The 26,665-nt window shown below is 37.6% G+C and overlaps 1 protein-coding gene across 4 annotated transcripts in view; it reads right to left on the minus strand.

Annotated features, from left to right (window-relative positions):
- Positions 1-446: 446 nt before the first annotated feature.
- KCTD3 (potassium channel tetramerization domain containing 3) overlaps positions 447-26,665 on the minus strand; it is a 54,699-nt gene continuing 28,480 nt past the window's right edge. For 2 of the 4 annotated variants that reach the window (XM_055334053.1, XM_055334051.1), the window contains exons 11-18: positions 16,644-16,731; positions 16,410-16,526; positions 14,434-14,604; positions 10,734-10,889; positions 6,497-6,593; positions 3,323-3,507; positions 3,104-3,236; positions 447-2,125 (exon numbers count right to left, since the gene is read on the minus strand). In XM_055334053.1, coding sequence (XP_055190028.1) covers positions 1,567-2,125; positions 3,104-3,236; positions 3,323-3,507; positions 6,497-6,593; positions 10,734-10,889; positions 14,434-14,604; positions 16,410-16,526; positions 16,644-16,731 — 1,506 coding nt within the window. In that variant the 3' untranslated portion in view covers positions 447-1,566. Of the gene's footprint in view, positions 2,126-3,103; positions 3,243-3,322; positions 3,508-6,496; positions 6,594-10,733; positions 10,890-14,433; positions 14,605-16,409; positions 16,527-16,643; positions 16,732-26,665 lie in introns of all 4 variants that reach the window. The other 2 variants (XM_055334052.1, XM_055334049.1) reach the window with 1 other exon arrangement.

Genomic DNA, 26,665 nt, shown 5'->3' on the forward strand with positions numbered 1-26,665 from the left:
CTGCAACCCGTGCTCGAGTGGGTTGCCTTTCTATGGGGATTTTACTATAGAATAGTCTCCCCCAGCCCCTCCCTCAGCCATGGCCTTTCACTTTTGGAACAGGCTGGGTAAATTCAACTTTTTTGTTCATTTTCTTACTTGCCCACCCACCTTTTACGACTGTGATGATGAGAAAGAAGGCTGGAGAGGATGGCAAATCCTTAGTAATATGGCAGTGATGTTGTACCTGACGCTTCCCCTAGTGACCATGTAAGGCAGCCTTCATGCATGTTCCGCTCTCTCCGCCCTCCCCACTTCTTACCTCGGAAAGAAGACACGAACCAACTCCTGCAGGTGTACTTCAAACAGCATAACTACTCTTTAACCGAGAACACAGAGTATTAATCATTTTTATTAGACTTAATTGATAAATAAATACAAGAGAAGTGTGGTGAAACCACTAGCAATATAGTAAACTTTTAAAGAATTTATTTCAATTGCACTCACATTTCTTGGAAGGGGAATATATACATTATCCACCAATAAATGCTTAATGCTTTAAATTTACAGTTGTCCTATTTGCAGAAACTTGAAAATGATTCCAATGAAAATAAAGTACAAAAAATGTTTGTTGTCACAATTCGAACTATATCTTAAAATGACATTTGTACAGCAGCCAAAACCTTTAACCAAAAGTTGAGAACTGCAGTCTCAAAAACTTAACAAAATGGCCACATTCAGACTTAATGATCTTCGTTATTAACGGCAGCGGGTGGGGGGGGGGGCATGGTGGCCCCTAAATAAAACAAGACAGACAATTAGTACAATTTTCCTTCTGGACACTCAAAGCTCTAGCCTTGATTATTATTTTTATTTCATCTGTTCAAACACAGACAATTACTCCAACTTTAAAGAAAGTTTAAATGGACTTTGAGTATTTAATGTTGGTGACACTTGCTAAGATTTAAGAACTCCAAGGATGAGAATCAGAAAATGACCGACGATTTGAAAAAAACACCAAAGGGACTGCCTACTACACAGTGTAATCTGCTGTTCAACATCAATAGTGTTTTTGAATTAGATGATATTTTTTCACAAACATAGCACCTCATTAAATTACCTGGTAAACACGTGGCAATCATAAGAAGTGTTGGGAGACTATCCAAAGAGATTTAATGTGATTCACTTAACATAACAATGCGAGACAAATCTCAAGCATAACCAAGATTAGGAACACAATCTGTTGGTCCCTATGCCTTTAAAGACGCTCATCTTATTAAGACTTGGTACTTTGCTTCCAAAATCCAGAGTAGCTAAACACTGAAATGGACTCTTGCTTTACAAATGATCTGTTAAATGCACTTGTAAAAAAAAAAAAAAAAAACCAGAAACAAAAACTTTCCAAAAGGTCAAAAGAGATATAATTATTTTCTCTCCTTACTCCAGGCAATTCTGTTAAAAAGAGACTCAATGAACTCCAGTTTAAATTTGTAAAGTTTTGGTGTAAAAGCTAATGTACTGAAATCCAGTAAAGTTATAAACTTTCATCTAGATTAACAAACAATTATTTATTATCTTGGTGAGTTTTCACAAACTGTACTCTTGACCTGAAGAATCGCTTTTTTTATGCCGAGGAGATGGAGTGGTCTTCGTAGGAGATGGGGATGCAGTACCGGGTGAGTCCGTCCCTCCGTCAGAAGTACTCGGTGATGACACCAGGTAGGGAACTTTCTTTCTTCCCAGGAATCCTCCTCCTTCAAATCCCCCTTTCTTCCGCAACTCCGCTTTATTTTCATTTTCTTCTTCTGAGGACCTTTTCTTGGATTCTAGACCTTCAGCTATTTTATGCACTTCCAATCCACCATCTGATTCTCTCAAACTTTTCATTTCCGTTCCAGGAGACTTTCTCTCTGATACATTACAGTCCCCTGTTGCCCGCTTTACTTCTGCTTGTATTGGCCCAGAGTTACCATTTTCAGGGACAGCTCTTTCTACATTTCTGTTCACATTACCAGTTTGGAAGTCCCTGTAACTGTGAAAGCTCTCAGTTCTCCTCGCTCTTGCTAATAAAGGACTCTCTCTGTAAGGCCTCATGGAACCGTATGTCGCTGCTTCGTGGGTGGCTTCATGGTGCTGGAGCTGGAGGCTGAAATACAGTTTTTAAAAATTATAATTCAGATTTCTTCCTGGGATTTTTCAGGGGCACATCTCATTAATGACCAATGAAGAGACATTATTTGATTACATGCAGAGTGACATATCCTTATTTCTATATGTAAAAATTTACTTAAGTACTCTCTATGGTATATACTAGTGTGTGTGCAGGTGTGTATTTGTGTATCAAATTACCAAAGCAAATAATACATCATACATATATTCAGTCTAGCTGGATTTCTGAATAGTTGATAAAAGCTAGGGAGGAGAAACTCTTTAAAACCAAGGAAGAACTGATAGAACTTAATACATGGTCTTTAGTTCAAATTTTGGCTTTTTTTTTTTTTTAAGATTTTATTTATTTATTCATGAGAGACACACAGAGAGAGGGCCAGATATACAGGCAGAAGGAGAAGCAGGCTCCATGCAAGAAGCCCAATGTGGGACTCGATCCCGGGACCCCAGGATCACGCCCTGAGCTGAAGGCAGACGCTCAACCACTGAGCCACTCAGGCATCCCAAATTTTGGTTTTTTAAAATGTGCTCTAACTAGAAGATATACTATGCTACTATATTAAAAGTGTAGAATAACTAAATATAAGATTAGTCAGATGATGTAATCCCTTTAATTAATATGTCCCTAAGGCAACAGGAACAAAAAAGTTCCATATACAATCCAAGGTGACATGTGGTTTTTCTAATTTCCTTTGAATAAACTCTTGATCACATAATAGGCATCCAGATTGGCAGTGATTCACGAAGTTAAAGGGAAAAATATTTTTCTATCAGATATGCTTGTAGATGAGAAATTAGAAAAAAATTTTTAGAAAACTGAGTATCAACATAAAGTCTGAATTAGGACTGTACCTTGAACAACATGGCTTTCAACACCTCTGTGATTACATCTTAGCCAATCTCCCAAAAAGCAATCAACTGAACTTATGAGGCAATATACAACTCTTTAACCTACCTAGAATTTGATTCACGGAGACGGCTGTGTTGAACCACAGAAGTCGCTGGACTGATGTTAGGAGTAGCACAGCGAGATGTGCTCAGATCACACTGATCCAGTAACTTGAGCAGCTCTTCTTCAGTTGGACCACCTACATCTTAGGAAAACACACACTAATTACCATCACTTATGTCAAAAGCTTACCCTGTGACAAACAACTTTCCACATGGAACCTACCCTTATCTTCACTTTTGTTAACCATATCCATAGCAGTGGTCAGATCCCACATCTGAATGCTGCCATTTGTATGGCCTGTGAACAAGTAGCGCCTTGGCCGGGAGCCCATCCTACTGGACCCCTCACATTCTCTCACTGTAAATGAGGATATTGTTGTACAGTCAACAGCCTGGATCTCACAGATTCTGCAAAAGATATCATATAGTTGTAAACCATGGGGAACAAATAACACTTTATAATTCAGATTTTTGAAATTACTTACTTACTTATGAGTATTCCATATATGTAAAACATCTAAAAAGCTCAAGGCAGGTTGACAAAAATAAAATTCAAGCCTTATTTCTTTGAATGTAGAACACAGGCTCTTATAAAACAATGCATTTAAATAACTGAAATAATGCAAATAATTTAAGTCAACCTTAAAAGAAAAACAGAAAGAACCTTAATGGGAATTGAATAATTCTTTAAAAGAAAGTTACAAAACTAAAAAGGCAGAAAGAAAGAAAGAAAGAAAGAAAGAAGAAAGAAAGAAAGAAAGAAAGAAAGAAAGAAAGAAAGAAGAAAGAAAGAAACTAGAAAAGATCTTGAGAAGTCATTTAAAATTTATGTGCAAATTTTAAGTCTGAAACCAGAAAAAAAAAAAAAGAAAAAGAAAGCTGTATGGAGAAGTCTAAGTAGCAACCTCCATTAGGATAATATTCTTAACTTTTTCAAAGCATTTTTAGGGTTATTTCATTGATTTTCATAAAGGATAAAAGAACCTGAGAAAGAGCAATTATTATCCACACTTGACAAATTAGGAAACCAAGAAATAATGTCAGCAAATGATCTGCCAAAGTCAAGTAAGAGTTAACTAAATTGTATTTGATTGAATTATTTATCCCAGACTACTTCAAAACGAGGGGGCTTATTAAAAAAAATTAAGAACAATTAGTACCAGGCAAATGCAAGGTCAAAAAATAAAGGAGGAAGGGAAAATCCTTCTCAATATGAGAAACATAAAACTAGAGTATGAAGCATAGCTGAGCTTCCTAGCAAGCAGGGCAAAAAAATGATAGGCGAGGGTTAATTACTAGACGCCTACATACAGTGATAGAGGTGATACATACATACGCCTACATACAATGATATTGAAAACGTTTCTCTTAGATTGAGAATGAGACGTCTCATTCTCATTCTCAATCTAAGAGAAACGTTTTCAATATTTCACCACTGAGTATAAAGTTTACTATTAACTGTTTTTATAGGTATTATATTCAGGTTAAAAAATCTGTCCTTTTGTCTTAAGCACTAAGGTTCCTTTAGATGACTTACACTTAAGATAAAGTAAAATAAAACAATATACATCTATGTGCTTGACAACAAACATGATTCCACTTTTTGTTTTTCCCAAGGGCTAGATTCCTTAGAATTACTTCTTCCTTTAAAATGCTAACAAAGTTTTTTCCCTGGCCACTTTTTTTTTTTTTAAAGATTTATGTATTTATTTATTCATGAGAGACACACACACACACACACACAGAGAGAGAGAGAGAGAGGCAGAGACACAGGCAGAGGGAGAAGCAGGCTCCTTGCAGGGAGCCCGACATGGGACCTGATCCCTGGACCCAGGATCACGCCCTGAGGTAAAGGCAGCCACTCAACCGCTAAGCCACCCAGGCGTCCCCGCTGCTGCCCACTTTCAAAGAAACCTGTTCATTTAACTTCTCACTATTAACAATCTGACCTGTCTTTAAACAAAAGCTCTGCTTCACATCAGCTTCATAAAGGGTTGATTTCCTATTTAATTCTATAAAGCAATTTCTCATTTTCATAAACGTTTCCTCTGGATTTGTAAATGAAAATATTACAAAATCTGTTTTGTTATACAGAGGTCATAACTGATCAGAACACACTGCTACTATATAAAGTTACAGAAGAGGGGCGCCTGGGTTTAAGACTCTTGGTTTTAGGCTCAGGTCTCCGGGCCGTGAGATTGAGCCTCTTCATCATGCTTCACACTCAGTGTGGAGTCAGCTCAGGTCTCTCTCCCTCTCCCTCTGCCCTCCCCCTCCTGCTTGCACTCTCTTTCTCTAAAATAAGTAAATAAATCTTTAACAGAAAAGGAAGACACTAGAATTGAACAAGGATATGAAATACTACATCATTATAGGATGTTATGCAGCAGTTTTAATAAATGTTTGGCACCCACCTTCACTGAATATGCAGAGAACACAACAAATCACAAAGATTTTAACATTTCTCAAGGTAATAATTTAACTTCTAACTACATTACAGGCTTCTAGTACATTTTCTTTAAAAAAAAAAACTAAAACTTTTTTTAGTTATCTTTTTAGTTATCTTTAAAGATAGTTAAGTACATAAAAATCATTTTCTGGAATCCGTTCATTTTACAATTCCTGATGACTACTGCAATGGACTTTGTTGGAAAGAAAATATATCTCCAAGAGATTATTAATTAAAATATTAAATTAAAGACCATATGCTGAACAGTATCAGCAGTGTTAGTCACATTAATATGAAAACCCATAACCTCCTTAATGACTTCTCTTAGGAATTCTACCATTTTCACCTGTTTGGCATGCAAAAAATCCTATGTTTTTAAAGAAAAGAAGTGTATAGCTCAATCTGTTTGAAGCTATATGTAATAACTAAAAAGAATTAAAATTTCACTCAAATGGAACAGGAAGGGGGAAACTAGCTTCTATTGTGCATCTGTTAGTGCATCTGTTAGTGTCAGGGACTACACAAGATATTTCAGGTTTTTAACTCATTTTATCTTTTGACATCCTGCCAAGGCAGATGAACCTTATTTTATAAAGAAACTGGGGCTCAGGGAAACAAAGTAACAAGTGAATTTACATAGCTAGTAAGAGCAAGTGCCAAAGTTAGAATTTAGTTCAGCTGTCTGCCATCAAATTCATGGGCTCTTGCTCTATCCTGGTCCTTCTTAACTGTCCACAGCATCAGTGAAAATCTTAAATAAATCCTAGAATATAAGCACTAAATAGACTGCCTTGATTTTAAGTTAAAATGATCACAAGGTAAGGACTAGATTTCTTTCTCCAACAATTTGTTTCTGGTAGTACTTATATCAATACGCCAAATCATTCAATAGGTTTTTTAAGACAAAAGTTGCTTCTGAATATAATACCTCTATAGTAGTAGTTTTACCTTTTCCCAGTAGATGAGAGTCTTACGAACAGTTTGTTGGTGATGGGAACAACTTTCTGGATAAACACCTGTTGATCATCTCGCTCTCCGAAAGGCCCTTGGTCAGAAAACAGACAATGTCAAAAGAACTTAACTGAAATTCAGTTGGTTTCACTGAACAAAATGGACGTTAATATCAATACCAAAGGGGGGGGGTTTCACGCCTATCAATATGTGGCATTGTGTATTCCATGTCCAAGTCAGACACAAAATGCAGTACTCCAAGTACTCCAACTTGCATTAAACATTTCTAAAAGAAATACGTAATATTTCAAGTTATATTTTATGCACTAAGGCTGTCAAAGCTGAAGGCATTAATTTGCATAAGACTACAAGACAGTACTAGAATGAGGCTTGTTAAAATATAGGCTCTACATGTAGTATCTTTGAGAACGTGCTCAGTTTCTTGTAACTTCAGAAAAAGGATATATAAATAAAATTACTTTATGTATGGATTTTACTTTTTTTGCAAAGCCAAATGCAAAATCTCAAAGAAATAAAGTGCAACTTCATTACACAGAATTTACTTAATCAGAAGCCTATTGCATCCTGCAAAGTTTTCAATCTAAAAAGAAAGATTCAATTATTTTTACGTGATTGTACTTGGCAAGGCAGGTAAATAGCTCATGTTTCAGAAAGATTCTGAATCTAAAAAAAAGTGTTTCGGGCAGCCCCGGTGGTACAGCAGTTTAACGCCGTCTTCAGCCCAGGACGTGATCCTGGAGACCCAGGATCAAGTCCCATGTCAGGCTCCGTGCGTGGAGCCTGCTTCCCCCTCTGCCTGTGTCTCTGCCCTCTCTCTCTCTGTCTCTATGAATAAATAAATAAAAAATCTTAAAAAAAAAAAAGTGTTTCATATAAAACTTAAAAATTCTAGTAATTCTCATTATCACACTCATTAGCTAAAATGCCAACTCATTATTCACAAATAGTATGTGATATATGATATAATTTTACCTTATATGAATCATACCTCATTAATAAATGGAACATCTTGATTAGCTAGCAAATACCCATATTATGCTTACCATGTGCCACAGTAAATGCTTTGCAGGTAACTCATTTTAATCATCATGATAACCACATAAGGGATACACTATTATTATCTTCATTTTACAGATGAGAAAAGTAAGGCATCAAGAGATTAGTTAACCAAAGATCTCACAGGTCCTACCTAATGGAACTGGAGTTCTCACCCAAAATGTCTGGCTCCCCTCTAAGCTATGCAGTTGCTCAGTTACTGGACAATTTTCTGAAGTCTGATTCTATTGAGATGAAATGATAGTCCTCATTTAATAAATAACCCGTAACCAAAGTCAAAATAGTGATGAATAAAATAACTAAGAATGAAGGCTCTGGAACTCTTCTCTTTTCAATCTTTACCTTCATGTGAGATTCTCATGTAACTTTACTCTTCATACCTCAGTTAATTATCCACACCTCCCTCCCACTTAAAGGTTCCCCAACTCCTCTCCCCAAATTGGCTCCTTTCATTCAGAACACAAAATGTTCTCAGGTGTTTGCTATCTTCAATGGTGAAGAGGGGAGGAGAGAATCAGAAAGATGGTGGGATGCTTGGGCAGCTCAGTTGGTTAAGCATCTGCCTTCAGCTCAAGAAATGATCCTGGAGTCCTGGGATCAAGCTCCACATTGGGTTCCCCGCTCAGATGGGGGTCTGCTTCTCCCTCTCTCTCTCAAGTAAATAAATAAAATCCTAACAAAGAAGAAAGATGGCCTCTCAACCTCTTGCCTTCTAATTAGCTCCATTATTTCTTCCTTTCATGACTGCCTCTAGTATTTGTTACTCGACTGGCCACTGCAATCTAGAAACCACCCACAGCAGCCTCTGAAACTGGACTTTCTATTCTATTCCAATAACCTGAATGTCTACCTCTTAAAATATTTTTTTTTAAAGAGAACTATAAAAGGAGAAAAAAAAATCTCCCCGCTGTCTTTCAAATATTTTACAAGGCTGTTGTAATTTACAGGGCTGTTTCCAAACATGTCCTCTCTGATCTGACCTTCCATGATCTGACTCCTGCCCTTCCTCCCAGTCTCATGTCCTACTATCCTTACCCACACACCAGTAACTAATGATCTTGACATTTTCTAAACTTGCCAGGTTCTCTGGGCCTCTTTCCTTCCAGCATGTTGTTTTCTCTGCCAGCAATGTCCCAATCCTAAAACATTCTATACCTACATGTTTCAGTTCAAATCTTAGTTCAAACATATAAGACTTCTAGTAAGTGCCAGTTTCTGTCAATGTTAAGTGGGGATAATATACTTCATAAAATTGTCAAGAATAAATGAGACGGTATGCTACAATACCTAGCATGGAGACTAGCACTACCTCCCCTGGGTGCCTTGCCCCTTGCAACTGTTTACTTTTTATTCCCAGTCGTCACTACACTGTAACTTGAGGTTCACTGAATTTTTTTTTAATTTTTATTGTTTTTTTAAGATTTCTAATGCTTGGAGCAAAGGCACTCAATACAATACTGTTGATGCTACACCTTAAACCTCTGCAATGTAATATGTCAATTGTATCCCAATAAATCAGGAAAATAATTCACTGATGAGATAAAACTAAACTTCCAGTGCCTATGTCACATAGAAAACTGGGTCACAGGGCACCTGGGTGGCTCAGCAGTTGAGCGTCTACCTTTGGCTGAAGTGGGGACCCCGGGGTCCTGGAATGAAGTCCTGCATCAGACTCCCTGTAGAGAACCTACTTCCCCCTCTGCCTGTGTCTCTGCTCTGTGTCTCTCATGAATAAATAAAATCAAAGAAAGAAAGAAAGAAAGAAAGAAAGAAAGAAAGAAAGAAAGAAAGAAAGAAAGAGAAAGAAGAAAAGAAAAGAGAAAAGAGAAAAGAAAAGAAAGAAAAGAAAGAAAAGAAAACCGAATCACAGAGCAATTGTTAAAATCAACAAAACTGAATGTGTTTCTTTTTCTTTTAAGTAGCTTGTATTGTTTAAAGATTAACTATTTTGAAATCTATTACTGTGGGAGCATATTCTGGATGGACATACATTTACATGTTTCACATAAAACAATTCTAACAACTCTCATGTACTCCCTTTTCTCCATCAGTGCTATAATTTCTGCTTATTAAAAAAGGGATCAGAAAGGCACAAGGGTCAATGAACAGGCAGGCCCTGTAGAACTATTAAAAGTACAGTGAGATACAATGTATATATGGTAGAGATTCTTTTTTTTTTTTAATTTTTATTTTTTTATGATAGTCACAGAGAGAGAAAGAGAGAGAGGCAGAGACACAGGCAGAGGGAGAAGCAGGCTCCATGCACCGGGAGCCCGATGTGGGACTCGATCCCAGGTCTCCAGGATTGCACCCCGGGCCAAAGGCAGGCGCCAAACCACTGCGCCACCCAGGGATCCCTATGGTAGAGATTCTTCCAAAAGGGTCCCTGGGGAAAATGATCGGTCTCTGTGAAGACTGAGCATATGTGTGAGCATCCATATGCATGTGTCATATGGTATACTGAGGGACAAATCAAACCAATTTTGTATACTTCTGCTGAAATCAGAGCATATCGACGGAGATGTGCTATATCATTTCCTGAAAGCCCTTACAACACCATCAAAACAACTGCTAGCGCATAACACCATCAGCTCTTTCCTAGCTTCAAATTTTATTTTCAGATTATTAGCAATAAAAGAAAAAAACCTTCAAGTTTCAAATGTGCATAGCTATCGTGGCTTTTAATAAAAAACAAAAAAAAAGTGGTTAGCTTTTGGAGACATTATTTAAATAAGGAAATGATAAACAGATGAAAGCTTTGCTCTCAACTTTTAAACAAAAATTGCCATAATTTGTAAATTTATAGAACTAAGTAAGCAACACATTAAATTTGTTTTAAATGAGTTTCAAAATTAAGTTGAATAATTTATATTTGAAACTCATCTTTAGGTTTCTGCCATAGTTAACATACTACTTCTGCATTGCCCACAAAGTATTTGAAAATGCCCCCAAATGCCTGGATGGCTCAGTGGTTGAGCATTTGCCTTTGGCTCAGGGTGTGATCTTGGGATCCTGAGATCAAGTCCTGCATCAGGCTTCCTACAGGGAGCCTGCTACTCCCTCAGTCTGTGTCTCTGCCTCTATGTGTCTTTTATGAATAAATAAATAAAATCTTAAAAAAGAAAGAAAAGAAAATGCCCCAAATTATCTAACCCACCTATGTCATTTCCAGAGGAATAGCTTCCATGACTTTCTGTTTCCTCCAGAGACAATATCTTGAATGATGCTAAAGGAGTAGAACCTGGCTGAGTAGAGATCATTCCTCTGAATCGTGTTACTGTCCATGTCCGGACGTGATTATTATCTGCACACACTAGGAAAGAGAACAAAAAAGTTGTTAAATATACATTATAAAAACACCAACAAAATCACTTTTATAAACACATTTTAACTTTTTATACTGTGATCTATATTAAATAGATCATAGCATATTTTGAGTGGCAAATGACATATTTATCCTAAAATGATACTTAATCTGTACTTGGCCAACAGAAATGAGAACAGAACACAGTTTAAAATCTATGGGTCCTTATAAAAGTAGCCTGTATAGATGTAAAAAAGGGTTTTTAAAAAAAGTGTGTGCAAGAGAAAAGATGCTGAATATTATTCTGTTCTGTGGCTAAACTACATAGTAAATGAATTGCCTAGGTTTTTTTTTTTCCAATATCACAACTGCTTCTGCTTATGTTAAATATTAAACAAGCTAGATCATGAGTTCCTGAACATTTACTGATATAAATTACACTTGTCAAAAAGCTTGTATTGCCCACTCATAGTAAGAAAAATTAAGGACTATTTTTAGATAAGAGAGTCTGCATTTAAGAAACTATTTTTTGTATAAGAGAGTCTAGCTTTTTTTCATGTAGGTAACATTAAGAGGATACATGTTGAGATATCTAACAAGTACCTGACTTCTGCTGTTTTCTGATCTAAGTAGCTACAACTTTAAAAAATTTAAACCAGCAACTGATATTAATGCAAAAAAAAAATGTACTTTTGTGACACGCTTTAATAAAAAAGTGTCCTTTTTAATGGAAAAGTACAATTTATTTGGATTCTAGAGCATGTGTTATTATCCGCAATGAGCTATGATCTCACCAGTAAGTACTAGGGAAGTATCCACACTTTCCTATATACACACCTTTCCTACTGGGCAAAATGCCAGAGTTGCAAATTTTAAACAAAACTTTAGAAATTTAATTTTGACAAACAGCAATAAAAATTCAAAGTATACAAGTGTTACTTATGTAATAAAATTCCCATGTCTCAGGATGCCACTTTCTGGTGAAAAAGGAGACAGTTAGTTCTTGGCTGTTTAATCAGCTTCATGGAAAATAATTTCCTAATTTCACTATTAAGCTTACTAGGATTCAGAAAAATACTTTAAAAAAATAAAAAGAAAATACCGTAAACACTTTTGGGTGATTCAATAGGCAATTATGGCTATGTTGTTAAAATTAATCATTAAAGTTTTTATTTAAGACCTGAAAACTAACACTATCAGAGAAAGAATGTACATATACATTGATGTCCAGCAGGTGGCAGGACAACGTAACTGAGTATACATAAAATACTGGACACTTTTCTTGAAATATTTGATGTTAAAATGCAGATTTTAACAGTTCTCTGGTACCTCCTCCTGCAATTACATCATCACCATCAAAATGATAACAATTACTACTGAGTTTAAGTATGGTCATTTAAATGTCACAATAAGAAAAAATAAAAAAATAAACATCACAATAACCTTGCAAAACAGTCTTATTTTCTCACGGGATCAAATTACCTCATTTTACATTTTATTCTGCATCTTTTATGTGTCAAGAAGTATGGTATGTGTTGAGAACAGAGTTAAAACAGCTTCTGCTATTATAAAACTCACATTCTAGAAGAGAGAGACAGATGATACCCAAGCAAACAAAGCAAAATGACCCAGTGTTAAGTCTATGAAGAAAACAAGTCAAGAGGATGACAGAGAAAGTGGCCTGTACAGATGTTTCGCCAATCAAGCCGGGATCGCCTCATGAGAAGGTACTGGAAATGGGACCTGAATGACAAGACTGCAGCCAAACAAATATCTAGGGAAAACACAGGCAAATGAAAGGAAGTGGTGCAAAAGTTCTGAGGCAATTTTAAGAAATGAAAAAGCCAAAGGATTAGGGTGTTGTGAGCCTAAGGAAAGTGACAGGAAGGGTAGGGAGGAAAAGAGGCTTGACAAGAAGACAAGACCATAGCAGGAAGAATCCTATTAGTTAAGTGACCTGCATTCATCAGGAAGCCATTGGGAACTGGATACGGTTTACATTTTTAAAAGGTATTTCTGGCTCTCTGTACCACAGAGAGGCAAGAGAGGAGGAGGCCAAAAAACTGAGCTCAGTGATCTCAGGGAGAAATGACAGAAGCTCCCAGGTATGCCGGTAATGGATACCGAGCATCAGATTTGGGACATACTTTGACGCAAAGCTAAAAGGACTTACTGATAGATTACACACTGGTCGGGAGGAGAGAAAGGGAGGAACCACGGGTGGTTCTAGGTCTTCAGCTTGAGGAAATGAGCAGATGGTGATATTGTGGACTACCATGGCTTCCGAGGGAAATATCAAAAGGACTCTTTATCCAGGTTAATTTTGACACGTCTACACAACCAGAGACAGACACTAGATATTCAAGTTTGGAACTCTGTGAATGGTCTGTGACTTTTTTCTGTGCAGAAAAGTCTGGGAGTCACTGGCATGTAGATGGTAATAGTCAAGTTGCCAGGAAAACTATAGACAAGGAAGAATGGAGAATCAAGGAAAGAGCTCTGAGGAACCCTACCCTTAGTACCCAGGCAAAAGAGGAGGAACCAGCAAGAATGGGACAAAGACTCCTCAGTGAAGGAGGTGAAGTGCTTTATGAAAACCAAAGAGGAGACAGACTGTTTCGGGGGAGAGGGGCGGCATAATTATCCTCAGAACAATCTGACTTTATACTCAAAACAATCAGATACCAATAAAAGCACACCCACCCATCCATGGTTCCATTTAGTGTTCACTCAGACTGGAAATTAGTGAAAGGTGCATCACCTTTTAATATAGAATAGTCTTCATATAAACAAACTTGACAGATGAAAATAAAACTTATAAAAAGTTTAAGTTAGGCAGGAACTGATCTACAAAAGATTTAATGTAAAAGCAAGCTCTACTGATACACCTGACTCAAAATAAAATTAAAGCCTTTTAGAAATCTTCAGATAATGAATCTTATCAATGGAATTTTACTGTGTGACCATCATACTCTGTGTGTCATACTCATTGAGCTTAAAAATCTGTGTCATCTAAGTATTTAATTAGTATCGACATTTTAAAAAAAAAAATCTAATGACTAAGGAACAAAAAAATCATGAAAATGTAATTTTCTTCAAATAATCTTTTTATACATTCTACTAGTTTTTAGTATTTTTAGAAAATGATGAGACAACAAATACACACATAAATCTACAACTTTAATAAACCTTAAGACAACACGACCAAACAACTTATATTAAATTCATACTTGGCAAACTTTCCTAAACCTCAATACGATTATGGTAAGTATTTTAAAATATACCATGAGAACAAAATGCTAGAACAGAGAGTAAATAAAAGATACGGTCAACTCTTGCCTAGATTCCTGTAATTACAACCAGGCAAAATTTTTTAAAAAATTCTTAAAAGACAACATCTCTTCAGGTATTCAACTTTTCTACCATTTCATTTAGTATGTTTTTCTGTTTATAAAGCAGTGCTTTTACATTCTTTCCATTTGTAGGAGTCTAGAAAATTACACACAGGGCAACAAGGTTTTACAGGAGGCAGACCTCGTCACCAGTGCTTTACCTGATACAAGGTGCTTCTCGGACAGCATGATTTTTGTAACAGGACTTCGGTGAACTGTGAAAGTCTGAAAAAGCTGCGGGCCTGATCCCACGGTCTCGGGGTGCTGCACGATCACTCGCACTGCTCCAGAGCTCGTACCATAGGCAATCTCAATCCAGTTACCAGAGACACCTACACGAAGTCAGAAGTTGAGAGGGGGCATATTAGAGGATGACAAAAAAAAAAAAAAAAAAAAAAGCTGCCCTGTGATAAAAGCAGTAGAGCTGGATTCAGTGCTTTTATGAGCCCCAAATCCAGGCTGGCACAGACGCTGTACTAAAGTCATTATTTCCATTACAAATCATTTCCCACGCCTCCCTCCCAGATAGACCTAGGCTGTCTGTTAGGCTCTATCACAGCAACTACAACCCCACTCCTCGATTTCCAAGTCTCTCTCTACTCGTTATTGACAGAGACTGAATCACAACCATCTTTTTATTTATATCACCTTACAGGGTACCTGAGACATGGCAGGTCAATAAATGTTTAAATAATCAGTAAATCTGCCATGCTAAGAATGCCACTCGCCTAACATAGAGCAATATTCCATATCATTTTTAGCCTAGGATGACCATGTGTTTCACTTTTACTTTTGCTATATAACTGATTCTTTCTTCAATAATTAGGCACATACCATTTAACAGATTCAAAATACTTAGCTCTGAAACAAATATACCCATTACATTGCCTACATCATACGGTGTCTCTTCTATTATGTACAGCTCATTGTGTCAAGTTCACCTGTGACTTTTTTTTTTTTTGACAAAAAAACCCAAGTGTCCATATTCCACCACATATTTAAAGAAAGAGTGGAGGTCAGTGACCCATATACTTAAGAAGGTTCATAGATAAGAACCTTTTAGTTTTAATCGTTGTTCTTCCTGATTCACCTGAAGATACCTGACTCAACAGACAAAGAGCAGTACCACAGGAACCACTTCTCATGACTTAAAAAGGGACTCTATCCTCCCCCTGCCACTGCAAAAGAAGTTCTTTCCTTTCTTTTTAACTAGATCGAAAAAAGCAGCACACCTCATTCTAGAGCAGAGGTCAGCAAACCTTTTGTAAAAGGCTAGATGGGAAATATTTCAAACTTCCCATTCCACACTGTCAACTGTTGCACAAAAGCAGCCAATGACAACATATAAGACTATCAACAAAGAAAGTAGTTTAGGGACTCATCTTAGCACAATATAGTTGAAATCCCACTGTAATTTTAATCAAAATCATCTGCATACATTACAATATTTATTTCACAATGAAAATGATTTCCTTCATGAGTTCAATAAAATGATGATGCTCTATAAAACACATTCAGATTTATTAATATTACTGGACACATGTTAGTATTGTAACTGTAACTCTTTTCATAATAGATAAACTTTAAATTCTACACTTATGTTTTATCTTTCAATGTAGAATATAAAAAATATAAAAATTCTTAATTTACAGAACAAGCTTGTTAATTAATTTCATTGCAATGGCCTCTGAAAGAATGAAAGCTACAGATAGTAAACCCTCAAATAAAATGTCCTTTTCTACAACAAATTATAAGTTTTCCAAAGAAATAAGGCAATTTCCAACAGAGACTAGCAGTCTAAGAGCTTCCTCACTTCTGTTTAAAAAAATAAAAGCTTCTAATTTCAAAACAATGTCAGCTACAATAAATAGGAAGGTGAGTGTGCAGATCATTATTTTAATAATTTAAATATAATTCAGAAGAGGAAAAGTTCTAATTTCCCATCTCAACTTATGCTCGTTTATGGGTCACGTTTGACTTCAACACAAATATAAACTTTAGACTAAGAGATGATATCCTTCCAACTGCAGTTCTCCGAAAAAAAGGACTGGGTTAGTTTTAGCATAATAAGCCAATAAATAAATATATATTCCCAAAAACAGATCAAGAACTTGTAAGAAGTTTGCCGTGTACTAACTTGTTTTGGGTGTGAGGTAAACACTGAGCGCAGTGATGGCATCATTGGAAGGATCGTGATAAAGCTCAGTTACAAGAAGATCATTGTCCTTCATTCGCAAAGGAAACTTCTGCATATCTAAAAAAATTAAAATTTTAAATAATGTTAAAATAGTGTATCTATTTAAAACTAAAAAAGGTATTATTTTTTAAAAATCATATTAAATAGGACCAGGGTAATCATCTGTAAACTTACCTATGTAATATATTGATCCATTGTTACAGCCCAGTAGAAGGAATGAGCCAGCAGTGTCGTAACTTGTTATAGGAACAACATCTTGAACCTGATGAAGATTATTATTAGATGTTAGATATTATCATTTATATTTCCTGCTCAATTTCCTCAAAATCTGACTCTTTTAAACAAAGAAAAACAAAACAAAACTCACTAGGGGTGCCTGGCTGCTTAAATCAGTAAAGCACATGCCTCTTAATCTCGGCACATGAGTTGGAGCCCCATACCGGGTGTGGAGATTACTTAAGGAAGTTAAAAAAAGAATCCACTAATAACTAAATAGGGTTTAGAAAATTACTTTATTTACATACATACACGCCATGGTGTACGTACGTGTGTATATGTGTGTGTGTGTGTGTGTGTGTGTGTATATATATATTTTTTAAAGACTTACATAATTTTATTTGGCCAAGCCACCAAGAAAAAAAAAGGGGGTGGGGAGGGCGGATTATATTGTCAATTTTTTTTTCATATGTTCTCCGGTGGAGGAGGAGAGAGGTGTTCGTGATTTTGCACTTGGAGGCCCCATTTCCTCCCGCTTTCTAACCAGGTTTGCAGATCGAGAAGGAGCTCTAGCCGCCAAGGGGCCAGGGCTTCAGGTGCAGAACGATAGGACAATTTTTTTTTAAGAAGTCCCAAAAAACACGTACAGAGAAAAAGTAAACTTTTCAAGTTATGTGTGAAAATGCCCAAATGCCGAGGCCCGCCCTGTGCTTCGCCTGTCCAGGACATGTGACTGGATTTTAGAAAATGCTATTAAATGTGCCCGAACATCAATTAATCACCCCCATGGTGCATAAAGTTATGTTGCCCTGGAACTAATATAGCTCCTTTTAAAACCTTTCAAAAATTTTTTATTTCTAGGGTGCCTAGGTGGCTCAGTTGGTGAAGCATCTGCCTTCGGCTCAAGTCATGATCCCAGGGTCCTGGGATAGAGCTCAGAGGGGAGCCTGATTTACCTTCTCCCTCTGCCCACCGGTCCCCCTGCCTGTGCTCTCTGTCAATAAATAAAATAAAAATGTTATTTCCAACAGCAGCACTTTCCTTTCAGAATTCCGGTGGATTATCTCCGTTCTCTTCATAAGACTGTGAGCTCAGAGCCACATTAAACTGAAGGCCTAATCTGACCAGGTTCCTTTCCCCTTCTCTCTCACAGAAGAGATTAAATGGCCTGCCCAAATTCACACAGTAAGTAGGAACAGCGTTAGAGCTAGAAAACAGATGGACTGGTTGCCAAATAGCACTTCCTCCCTGGACCATTTGTCACCTTGTTTTTGACAAGATGGTATTCCCTGTCTTCATTCTTCCGCTCAAGACCTTACCTCTGTTTCTTAGGAAACAGTAAGATAAAAAAGTTCCTTTGAACTTTTGTTTTTTCAAATACTAAAAAAAGTCAGCTTCTCAAACAAATTAGTTTAAAAAATTATTAACTGACAGCATTTGTGCTACAAGAAAAGCAAAAGGCATAATTTTACTACAAAACAAATTAACAAACAACAAAAAAAATGTTTTTTAGAGCAGTGCCAGTAAGATTGAAATGAATCTTCCTTGTGCAGAGCCGGGCAAGAGATGCATGTGCAACTTCACAGATGACATTTAAATGAAGTACCTCCCACGTGCCAGCTATCAGCTGAGAGAACAAGTAACTGGCCCGGATGAGCGATGGGAGATACCACACTTGCTCTGCAGGAGCTTGTGAACTTGAGGACGAGAGAGGGGAAGAAAGAGCATCACAGAGCGACAGGCACGGAAAGAGCTGCAATACCATCAGCGAGGAGGGAGGATCCTTAGCTTAGGCCTACGTGGGGAGAAGGGCAAAGATCAAGGAAAAGTTGAAAAGGGAGTGAAGCCGGGAAACTGAGAAAATCAAGTATGAATGAGGTAGAGGAAGGGCATGCCTGGCAGTACTGAAGCAATGCACTATCTGGGTCCCTTCTTTGTGAAAGGTACAAATTTAACCAAAAGCTAAAACTCGGAAGTAATGATTCCTATAAAGCTGTATGACCCTCAGTTCTACGTGAGCCTTCTGGTGTCATACATAGAAATGTCGAGATTCAATGACCCCACTTCCACCCACCTGCACTAACCCCAGCTCAGGTGTCTGTTTCAGCAGAGGGAACAAGTTTTGCAGCAGGGCAACACTGAGAGCTTTTCAGTGATAAAGATGTCTGAAGAATGGAGGGAAGGCTGCTTTAAACCAATGACCAGTTTTCTTACACCAAGTTCATTTTTTTTAACTTCTAGCACTCTAGAAAGAGCTTCAACTGCTACACCAGAATCTTCAGAGTAGGAGGATGGGGACAGATATGGGCATGAGATTCCTTTCCCAGGAATGAAGGGGGCAGCAGCCTGGAGCATCCCATGGCACATCTAGGGCAAACGTTTCTACCATGTGTTCTCTGGAAAGATGGTATTAGAGCCTTCCTATTTCTTTTTCTGCAACTCTTGACCCAAATCCTTCCTACTTTTCCTTCATGCGTACCCCTCAGTACAAGCACAGAGAAAGCAGAGGATGAGGAAGGTTACAGAGAAGTCAGGACTCAGTTCTTCCCTCCCAGCGTGAGAGTCAGTTCTTCGGCGACCTCCTCTTCTCTACCCTAACAATGTCCTAACAGGAATCTGAGACACTGTACTGATTCACGTATTTGGCTGAGTCATGGTGGTCACAAATCTACTATGCAGGTGGATTTTCTCTGCTAAGGTAGCATATATTTATTATTTCTTATGTGCAAAATTAAATGACATACAATTTCAAAATTATCAGTCCAAAAAAAAAAAAAAATCCATCTATGTTCCTAAGCAACACAAAGCCCCTAGAGTCTTTCAACCACAGCCTCTACCTAATCATCATTTTAATAGGATGTTTTACCCTTCATCCATTACTTAAGTAATCCCTTATTCAGATTTACCAGCCTATCAATTTATTTACTGATATTTATTTATAAATATCCTTCTTATCAAAGGGCATTTTTTAAAGATTATTTATTTATTTTAGAGAAAGAGAAAGAACACGAACAGGGGGAAGGGCATGGGGGGGCGGGGGCAGGGGCAGACTCCCTGCTGAGCCGGGAGCCTGATGAGGGCTTGATTTCAGACCCTGAGATCACAACCTGAGGGAAAATCAAGAGTCAGAAGTTTAACTGCCTGAGCCACCTAGGTGCCCCAAAGGGAACTTCCTTAGTGCCTCTTTTATTGAAGATTATAAGTTTAAACAACAAAAAAAAGAACAAAAACCTGAAACATCTCTTTTTAAAAATATTTTTTTTTTCTTACTCAAATCAGATACAATGCTTGTATAAAACTTTCACTAAAATCTTAATGAGAGGTGCTTGGGTGGCTCAGTCAGTTAAGCGTCTGCCTTCAGATCAGGTCATGATCTCAGGGGCCTGTGATCAAGCCCCAAGTCTGGCTCCCTGCTCAGCGGGGAGTCCGCTTCTTCTCCCTCTGTCTATGTTCCCACTTGTGCTCTGTCCCTCACTCTCTCTCTCAAATAAATAAAATGTTTTTAAAAGTTAAAAAAAAATAAGTAAAATAATTTTTTAAAAAGATTTTATTTATTCATGAGAGACACACACACAGAGAGAGGCAGAGACGCAGGCAGAAGGAGAAGCAGCCTCCAATGCAGGGAGCCTGACGTGGGACTCGATCCCAGGTCCCCAGGATCAGGCCCTGGGCTGAAGGTGGTGCTAAACCACTGAGCCACCCAGGCTGCCCAGTAAAATAAAATTTTATTGAAGCTGTCCTAGGGCACCTGGGTGGCTCAGTCAGTTAAGCATCTGCCTCTTGATTTTGGCTCAGGTCCTGATCTCAGGTTCTATTATGGAACCCTGCATGGGGCTCTGGACCGGGTGTAGGGCCTGCTTAAGATTCTCTCCTTCTCCCTCTGCCCCACCCCCAAATCTTAATGAAGCTGTTCTAATAAGAACTGGTGCCCAATAAATATTTCACAGCTTGTAGAACTTAAACACACATACATATACACACTCACCCTCTTTCTCTCTTATTCATCTGATTTAAATACTTCAAATCAATCTGGATTATACAACAGTTGTCCTGTGTACTTGGTGTGTTATTCATGGGCAGAACTGTTGCTGAAAGTCAAATCAGAACCTACTCAACCAGTGTCACAGCCGCCACAGGAGTCAGCCTCGGGTCAGAATTGTCCAGTGAGATCTGTGTTTCAGATGCTTAGATTTCATAACATACTATCTCTGCTCTGTACTACAAAGAAATTCATCTAGCTGGTATATAAGGCTTGTTTGCTGCATGAACGCTCAACTTCCCTAAGGTCTTCCTGAAATGTAGAAACAAACCTACTTTGTAAGATACGGGTTTTCATTTCAGTTCATGCGTATGCCAAACAAGAAGTTACACAAAGAACTAAAAGCTTAAGAATAAAGGACACTTTTAGGATGCTAGTACAGTCTTTAGGATCCCAAAGATAGGAAAACTTTTATATGTAGTTTTGAAAACACTGGTTAAAAAAAGGTAATAAAGAAGCATGTTCCTTTAGGAACCCAAATTTACCTTCGAGGTTTCACAGATAGTATAGCTTCCCCCACCCACTAAAAGTTCAGACTTGACATAATTAGTCACATAACCTATCTAAAAGCAGACTTTCCATTAATCATGAAAATTCACATTACTCTTTACAGAAATATTACCAGCTGAAGAATCCTTCTGATAAGCTTTCTTCTACTTACACTTTGGATCCACTGAGACCAGCCCTTTCCTACATTCCTTGGTCCATCACATCTATGGTAACAACCATTATAATACCTTTTGCTGTGCTTATATGGAAGGCCTTCTCTAATACTTTTTTCCCCACAAGCAGGACTTCTATCCCTCATCTAACATAAAACCTAATTTTTTGTTTCTAATCCCTTTCACTGAAGTCTTTGATTCTCTCATCACCCCTGAATCTAAGGGGCCATAAGATCTCAAGAATGCTGCTCCACAAGCTCAATTCATCATGACATTCAACCACCATTTTTTACTCAGATTGAAACTTCCAGATCAACCCATCACTTTTGCTAAGGATCTGGCATCTGGATCATGATTTACTTCTGTCTTACTCTCCTGGCACCTTAACGTACATACTGATAATCCTCACAGATCTCCGAGTCCTATATCCCATACTTTCATATTCAAGTCAGTTCTCCATTATGATCACTGAGAACTGTCCCAATTCCAAAACTTTAAATTAAATCTTTGACCACAACTGCCTATCTTTCCACTAATTCTCATTCCTTACAAGTCATCAATCTGCTTTAAGATCCCTCTAGTCCCCTGACATCCTTGCATCCTTCTACCTGGCACTTCCTCACTTCTTGATCTCACTCTCCACTACTTTGCATCTTCATGTTTTCTCATCCCTTGGTGTGTCATATCCATCTCATTACATCTCTGATCCTGGATCAGTCCAATATTGCTCTTTCCTCTTGCTCCCCCTTCCTGGTTCTGAGCACTAATGGAGAGAGACTCACATAGCTCTATGACCCGGGTCCACTACAAATGTACGATTTATCATCTCTGCAATTTTTTTTCCATCTCTGCAATTCTTGATACATACTTCCACTGTCTTTCTCTTTCATTGAATTTATGTTCTTTGGCACTCCTTTCTTACTCTTCCATCAGAGAAAGAAGTGTCTCTAGTCTCTGTTAAGTAAACCCCTCTAAACGGTTTCAGATCTCATATACTCCTGACTTCCATGGGACCAGAAATCATCTCCATTCTTTCACTCTTCATGTGCTTTCTCTGACAACTCCCCTCTCTGACTATAAGCATGCTCAAGGTTTTTCTATTCTAGAGAAAAAAAAAAAATAAAGCACTGAACATCTTTCTACCATCTAACCTTGATCCCTAAGCTATCACTTTGTTTCCCTGCTTTCCTTCACCACCACACTTCGAAAGGTAACTCTGAATTGGTTGTCTCTTATCTTTGATCTTTTAATTCCTCAGTTCCCACCATCTAGCTTTTCCCAACCAAAACCTAATTACCGTACATTCACAAATCATATCCTAGAATAGTGTCATTTCTCAATCATTTCATATATGTCCTTTTGGCTCTTAGTTTCCTATCTTGTCCCCTTAAATGCTAACATTTCCCAGAGTTCTTTTCTTCCTACATATATCCTCTTAACAGAAAAAACTTATCAATTCTTATTTTTCAGTTGTCACTGAAGTGTTGTAGTTTCCAAATACTTCTTTCTAGCCCTTTTATCCTTCCTAAATTCCCAAGGGTACTTCCAAATGTGTACTGAACACCTGCACTCAGACACCCGCAGGAATATCAAAGTAAACATATGTAATCAATCAAATTATTCTTCATACTGTCCCCCACCGTATCTGCTTCTCCTCCTACATTCTCTTTCAATTTATTACTTATCCACCTGACTGTCACTAAGAATCTAAAACTAGAAGTACATCTCATCTGTCTCTCCTCCTTTAATTTTCCATACTCAAACCAGATACCAATCTTGTTAATTTTAGGAAGGCTTATAAAATGTTTTTCAAATAGTCTCATCTTTCCCACCTCTACCACCGCTGTCTTTAGTCAAATCTCTCTGCTTCTTTGCTGCATCAACCCCTTCACCTCCAGTCCAGCTTTCATATTGGTTACCCGTGTGGCTTCCTAAAACATGGATCTCACCACGTTCCTCTCCATTTCAAGTCCTTTAATTTTTCCTCTCTCCTTCAGAACCAGGTACTAACCCTTTTTTTCTCTTCTTCTTGTTCCTCTCAAGTATTTGAGATCATTTAGCTTGCTATCGTCTCTGAACAGGCTCAGTACTTTCACACAGATCTGCGCTTCACTCAGAAAATGAAGTTTGCCTGGACTACTACTGCAAAAGTACAGAACTTAAAACATCTCAAAGAAATGAAGAAATGTCATACCACAGTTTAAATATTAATTTTCCAAAGTAACTTAAAATTCTTGAAAACATAACCAAATCTGTACCTAGAAGTAAATTACCACTACAAATATATACTATATTCTGTGTAATCAAAAATAGAAACAAAAAAATGGGCAGAGGATCTAAGTAGACATCTCTCCAAAGAAGACATACAGATGGCCAACAGGTGCATGAAAACATGCTCAACACCACTCATCACCAGGGAAATGCAAATCAAAACCACAATGAGTTATCACCTCACACCTGTTAAAATAGCTATTACCAGGAAGACAAGAAGTAACAAGTGTTCACAAGGATATGGAGAAAGGGGGCCTCTCGTGCACTGGAGAAGGCAAATTCCATAGCCACTATGGAAAATAGTAAGGAGGTTTCTCAAAATATTATAAATAGGGACACATAGGTGGCTCAGTAGTTGATAATCTGCCTTCAGCTCAGGGAGTGATTCCAGGGCTCTAGGATCAAGTCTTGTATCAGGCTCCCCACACGGAGTCTACTTCCTCCTCTGCCTATGTCTCTGCCTCTGTGGGTCTCTCATGAATAAATAAAATCTTAAAAAAAAAAAAAAAAAGATTTTAAACAGAATTACTATATAATCCAGCAATTCCATTTCTGGGTATGTATCTGAAGTAAACGAAAACACTAACTCACAAAGATACATGCACCCCCATAGCCAAAATAAGGAAACATCTTAGGTGCTCATCAATGGATTAAAAGATAAATAACATGTAGAATATACAGAACACTTCTGAAAGAAATTGAGGAAGACACAAAGAGATGGAAAAATATTCCACGTTCATGGATTGGAAGAATTAATATTGTGAAAATGTCAATGTTACCCAGGGCAATTTACACACTTAATGCAATCCCTATCAAAATACCATGGACTTTCTTCAGAGAGTTGGAACAAATTATTTTAATATTTGTGTGGAATCAGAAAAGACCCTGAATAGCCAGGGAAACATTAAAAAAGAAAGCGATAGCTGGGGGCATCAAAATGCCAAATTTCAGGTTGTACTACAAAGCTGTGGTCATCAAGACAGTGTGGTACTGGCACAAAAACAGACACATAGATCAATGGAACAGAATAGAGAATCCAGAAGTGGACCCTCAACTTTATGGTCAACTAATATTCGACAAAGGAGGAAAGACTATCCACTGGAAGAAAGACAGTCTCTTCAATAAATGGTGCTGGGAAAATTGGACAGCCACATGCAGAAGAATGAAACTAGACCACTCTCTCGCACCATACACAAAGATAAACTCAAAATGGATGAAAGATCTAAATGTGAGACAAGATTCCATCAAAATCCTAGAGGAGAACACAGGCAACACCCTTTTTGAACTTGGCCACAGTAACTTCTTGCAAGATACATCCATGAAGGCAAGAGAAACAAAAGCAAAAATGAACTATTGGGACTTCATCAAGATAAGAAGGTTTTGCACAGCAAAAGAAACAGTCAACAACAACAACAACAAAAAAAAAAAGAAACAGTCAACAAAACTAAAAGACAACCTACAGAACGGGAGAAGATATTTACAAATGACGTATCAGATAAAGGGCTAGTGTCCAAGATCTATAAAGAACTTAATAAACTCAACAGCAAAGAAACAAACAATCCAATCATGAAATGGGCAAAAGACATGAAGAGAAATTTCATCAGAGAAGACATACACCTGGCCAACAAGCACATGAGAAAATGCTCCGCATCATTGGCCATCAGGGAAATACAAATCCAAACCACACCAGTGAGAATGGTGAAAATTAACAAGACAGGAAACAACAAATGTTGGAGAGGATGTGGAGAAAGGGGAACCCTCTTGCACTGTTGGTGGGAATGTGAACTGGTGTAGCCACTCTGGAAAACCATGTGGAGGTTCCTCAAAGAGTTAATTAAAAATAGATCTGCCCTACGACCCATCAATTGCACTGCTGGGGATTTACCCCAAAGACACAGATGCAGTGAAACGCCGGGACACCTGCACCCCGATTTTTCTAGCAGCCATGTCCACAATAGCCAAACCGTGAAAGAAGCCTCAGTGTCCACTGAAAGATGAATGAATAAAGAAGATGTGGTCTATGTATACAATGAAATATTCCTCAGCCATTAGAAACGACAAATACCCACCATTGCTTCAATGTGGATGGAACTGGAGGGTATTATGCTGAGTCAAATAAGTCAATCGGAGAAGGACAAACATTATATGGTCTCATTCATTTGGGGAATATAAAAAACAGTGAAAGGGAATAAAGGGGAAAAGAGAAAAAAAATGAGTGGGAAATATCAGAAAGGGAGACAGAACATGAGAGACTCCTAACTCTGGGAAATGAACTAGGGGTGGTAGAAAGGGAGGTGGGCGGAGGGTGGGGGTGACTGGGTGACAGGCACTGAGGGGGGCACTTGATGGGATGAGCACTGGATGTTATTCTATATATTGGCAAATTGAACACCAATAAAAAATAAATTAATAAAAAAAACATGTAGAATATATACAATGGAATATTATTTGATCACGAAAAGAAATCATGTCATTTACAATAATATGGATGGACCTCGCAGGCATTATGAAATAAGTCAGACAGAGAAAGAAAGACAAATTCCTAGGATTTCATTTATGTGGAACCTAAAAACAAGCAAACAAAATAAAATAAAAACCAAACAATAGATAAATAATACAATAAGACTGAATGGTGGTTGCCAGAGGCAGGAGTGGAGGGTGGGTCAACTGGGCGAAGGAAATCAAAAGGTACAAACTTAAACAAGCAAGCAAAAGGTAGTGTCTGGTTGGCTCGGTCAGTAGAGCATGAGACTCCTGATCTCAGCATCTTAAGTTCAAGCCCCACAGTAAGGTGTGGAGACTACTTAGGAAAAAAGAAAAACAAAACAAAACAAAAATCTTCCATTTATAAAATAAGTCATGGGGATATAATATACAGCCTGACAACTCTAGTACTGTATATCTGAAAGTTGCTAGGAGAGTGAATCTTAAAAATTCTCATTACAATAAAGAAACAATTCTCTAACTGCATCTGGTAAAAGATGTTAACTAAAATTATTGTGATCATT

This window comes from Nyctereutes procyonoides, unplaced genomic scaffold (assembly GCF_905146905.1).
Source record: "Nyctereutes procyonoides isolate TBG_1078 unplaced genomic scaffold, NYPRO_anot_genome, whole genome shotgun sequence".
NCBI lineage: Eukaryota > Metazoa > Chordata > Mammalia > Carnivora > Canidae > Nyctereutes > Nyctereutes procyonoides.